The following is a 4,363-nucleotide window of genomic DNA, read 5'->3' as shown; positions in this document are numbered from 1 at the left end:
ATTTAAAGCATTACTTTCAGTCCACACTTAAGCATATTCTTTTAAAAGTATGCTCAAGTCTTCTTTTGTTTTTGTTTTTTTACAAGGGGATAGACTTAAAGGCTAATAAATATGTTAGTGTGCTCTTAAATATTGATGAAATTAACTTTTAGCAGATACACCGAGCACATTTAAAATTTACAGTCTTTCTCTCCTGGGAAAACAGACCAAAAATACTGATGACTCACCCTGAACTAGACAAATTATTGTCTAATCAAATGCTCCTTAGAATGAGTAAGTCCCTCCCTCAAGACCACTTGCAACTGACTAACAACTAAAGGCTTTAGGGCTAATAAAAAAAAAGAATTCTAATATTTCCCACCCAAACCTCTCTATTCAACAGGAAATACGTCAATGCGAGAAAGAAAACTGTGTATTATACAACTTACTCCAACAGCATCAAGACAGTTATGCACCTTATTAGCAGTAAGAGTGACAGACCTCAGCATCTGCCTGATGGGTAATTGCTAGGAGGTGTTTCTGACTAGCATTTTGAGTCTATACGGTGATTCAGTGTTTAAAAACGGGTATTTATAGAGACTAGTGTCAGTGTCCTTGGCAGTGAGAGAAATGGTTTCTTTCATAATAGAGTATTTTAAAATCCCTGTCACTCATAAAAGGATAATACAGGCAGCAAATGATGTCTGTGATTGGACAGAACTGTATATGGGCTCCCTGAGGACCATGGCACACTTTCTCTCTCTATGATGATCGCTATTAGTGCCTATCCTTCCCTCTACACACATTTCCTGCATTTCTCTGTTGCTCTGGCACTGCTTGCTCTGTTGAAACCGTGTCTGCCCTACACTTACCCCTAGGCTGATTTTGTGTTTGGAAGGGTGGGTAGCAGGGGGAAGGGCAGGAGGCGACTGGCTTTGGAGTTGTCCCTTGTACTAACCCTCTGGGCCTGGGTATATATCTACTCAATGAGATGATGTGCGTGTGTGTGAGTATGTGCATTTGTGTGGTTTAAGGGAGAAAAAAGACCATGTAAGTCTGACTGTTGGGATAGTGGAAGAGTGCAGCCTGAAGGGAGTATGACAGAAGAGATGGACTAATGCTAAACAAAATATAGACATAGTAGGAACAGGAACGGAATAGATGTATTATGTGGATGTGGCTGAAGGATTAGATAGAACGACATATTTCCATTCAGATCAGCAGATTTTTAGCAGAATTAGCATAAGGAGATGTGCAATAATTTCATAAATATTCAGGAAATGTAAAAAAAAATATGAATTATGCATGTTGCAATGGTTTGTATAAAATAGTATATAAAATCCAATATATTCAATGATCATGCAATGATTCATACAATACAAAACATGGATTTTATTCTTTATTTTTTCAGTTAAAAAGGCACTGCTTTGATATGCTTCCTTGGGTTATTCTTGGCTAAACTTGAGCTGTTCATAATTACAGATGCTGATATAAAAAGGCTCAATTTAAAACTTATATAGTGCTGCCACCAAGTGTCTACATGCAAAAACCACATCCTTCCTCCAAACCCTGATGAACGATTACATATTTGCTTAAGGATAACACGCATTTCATGACAGCTGCATGTGTAAACAATACAACTTACAAACTACCAAACTTAAATGGAGAAGAAAGGGACATTTTGGTCTCATTTTTCACTGGATCACAAAGTCTCACGTAGGAACCTTTCCCAGCCAATCCGAATCCAGGATAAACAGGCTCTTTAAAAACAGTTTGGTGCTTATAAATGAGACTCATGTTGTCAGAAACATTGTAAAATGCCAAGATTCCAGCCCTGTAGTCCAAATACACTCCTATTTTGGAGCCATGTGATTGAAACTTCGAAAATGTTGTCTTATTGTCATGCCAAAATTCTACATGGACACGCTCACAGCGTAGTCCCCATGATTGGGCATTTCTTCCAAAAAGTGTACGCTGCTTGCCTTTTCTACGGATCCCTTGGTAGGACACAGCAATGCAGATCCAAGTGCCCCCACCAATCTCTACTTCCCAATATTTAGGGGACCCTCTGAAGCCTTCATTGCACAGGATTTGTGCCCTGCAGTTAAACCTCTGAGTGTGTTCAGGGTAGTCCTGAAGCAGGTGTGTGGCCATCACCTCCCTGTTCTCATTCCTCAAGATGAGACATTCATGTGCTGAGTTGGTATTAAAAGTGAGTTTTGATGCATCTGAGGTAGACAGATGAAAAGATTAAATATTAGCACAATCAATAAGGGGGTACTTGCCATATCAGAAAATAAAAGATTTTCTTCTGTGTGTTCAGTTCTATATTGGAAACTTACACTGTAGAAACTCCTCTCGTGTCTGCGGTGGTGGTGATCTTACAATTCTAGTGTTGCTCACTGCAAAGAAAAATAGTTAAGGTGATTTGTATACATAGGATGCTTCTTAATCAGAAGGCTGAAGAGTCCTTCTTAGCATTAAACATTAGAATGAGACGGTCTAGTAAGCACGTCATGAAAATGACAGCACAAAAATCTTTATACTATCTAAATTCCTGTTAAAGCAAAACAACCTGTAGCCATTGCCATTACATACTGAAAAAGTTTAGTGCCAACTCTCACCAATTCTTTTTTGTGAATTGGTATGTGTGCAAAGGATAGTGGTTGATCGGGGTGGATCCTTGAATTAAGGATGCAAAACGAAGGATGATTTCAAAGGATCCTTCAAATTGAGATGGCCGTTGTCAGCACTTGAAGATGTGGCAGCTGAGTTATGCAGCCTTACTAGGATGCAGCCTTTTGACTGAGAAGCACAAATAATATAATCATGAAACATATTTAAATTAAAACTTCTACTAACCTTTTCTGGAAATTGTGAATAAACTCAACTTGCTGGTCGTGTTTAGCTTTTCTATTAGTTCACTAACTGCCATGGAATCACGCTCAAAAGAATTGTACGGATGTACAAGGAAGACAAAGGGTTTTTTATACTCAGTCAGCAAAGGCAGAGACACAGCGCTCTGTAGAAAGAGAGAGAAAAAAACACCTTGAATGTGACTTGAACATTTACCTGAATATTTTACAAGACAAGTCAACAGGCATCCATTTCTGTTTCACAGCCATTTTCAATCACTGTACCTCTAGAAATCGAACATCATTGTTTGTATGAGAGAGCAGCTCCAGGTGTTGTAGATCAGCATCTAAGGGCCTCATATTACTGATCTCCTGCTGTAGAGTCTTTATGAATCCCTCAGCTTCCCTCACTGCAGACTTTGTCTGTCCTTGGATCAGCTCTGTCACTTTGCTTTGATTATCCTTCATAGACTGGATCAGCTCGGTGAAATTCTTCTCATTCTTCTCCAGTGCCTTATTTGCTGAAGCCTAATAATGAAGAGGGAGCAGAGTGGATGTCTTAACTTTAGCTATGCAAGCAATACCATACCATTAAAAATGAAGACAGTTACAGTTTCAAAGCAAAGATAAATGCCCTTTAACCTTGAAAATCTCCACAGCTTGTCTAAGCTCTTGCACATCTTTCTCCTTAGCTTCAATTATGTCAGCGGTCTGCTTCTCCAACTCCCCCAACTTAATCTTAAAAAGAAACATTCAGTTCAGTTGCAGTTCAACTCAGTAGTACAAATTCTAGTGTTTTTAAGTCTTTGAACACTTTTATTGGCACTGATAGTACAGAAAAAAATGACATGAGCCAGAAGATGTGTGCTAACCACTGGTAATAGGCTGGTATCTGGACATTTCAAATAATTTTGCATTTCAAATCACATTTCTGACCTGTTTATTGGCCACTTCCTCTTCCACTGGGATGACATCATGACCTCTGTGTTTATCAGTAATGCACAGGTGACAGATGCACAGCTGGTCTGTGCGGCAGTACACAAACAGCATTTTGCCATGATCAGGGCAGATGTTCTCCTGCAACACTGCATTCGGCTCCACAAGCTTGTGCCTCTTTCCCACGTGCAAATTGTTATGCACGACAAGATGATGCTCACAGTATGAAGCTGCACACTCCATACAGGTCTGTTCGGCTTTACGCTTCTTTCCGATGCATGCATGACACTCGACATCTGTGGATCCACTTGAATGAAGAGCTGGAGCTGTTTCCTCCATGATTGTGGATGTGCTGGCACTGGCAGTACTTGACTGAGTTTCGTTTCCTTGTAAGTATGATTATGGCACTGGCATTGCGGAATTCAAATGTTAAGGATAAGGGTGTGGTTTCAGCCCCGGAGCCAGAGCAATGACTCAGAGTACTGCTATTGACAAAACCACTGAAAGAAGCCAAACACTATCCTTTCACACACACACACAAACACACACAGGTTTGTTTTTGTGAAAAGTGGGGACATCCCATAGGCGTAATG

The 4,363-nt window shown here is 39.9% G+C and overlaps 1 protein-coding gene across 1 annotated transcript; it reads right to left on the bottom strand.

Moving 5' to 3' along the window:
• Positions 1–1,403: 1,403 nt before the first annotated feature.
• On the bottom strand, positions 1,404–4,156 carry LOC107577025 (tripartite motif-containing protein 16; the record flags this gene model as incomplete). Its single annotated transcript, XM_016263145.1, has 6 exons — positions 1,404–2,207; positions 2,322–2,381; positions 2,842–3,001; positions 3,120–3,362; positions 3,477–3,572; positions 3,771–4,156. Coding segments are annotated over 6 exons (1,532 nt in total), but the record flags the coding sequence as incomplete, so codon positions are not given.
• Positions 4,157–4,363: the final 207 nt, after the last annotated feature.

This window comes from Sinocyclocheilus grahami, unplaced genomic scaffold (assembly GCF_001515645.1).
Source record: "Sinocyclocheilus grahami isolate Dianchi unplaced genomic scaffold, SAMN03320097.WGS_v1.1 scaffold4911.1, whole genome shotgun sequence".
NCBI classification, from domain to species: Eukaryota; Metazoa; Chordata; class Actinopteri; order Cypriniformes; family Cyprinidae; genus Sinocyclocheilus; species Sinocyclocheilus grahami.
This window is presented reverse-complemented; position numbering and strand designations above follow the sequence as displayed.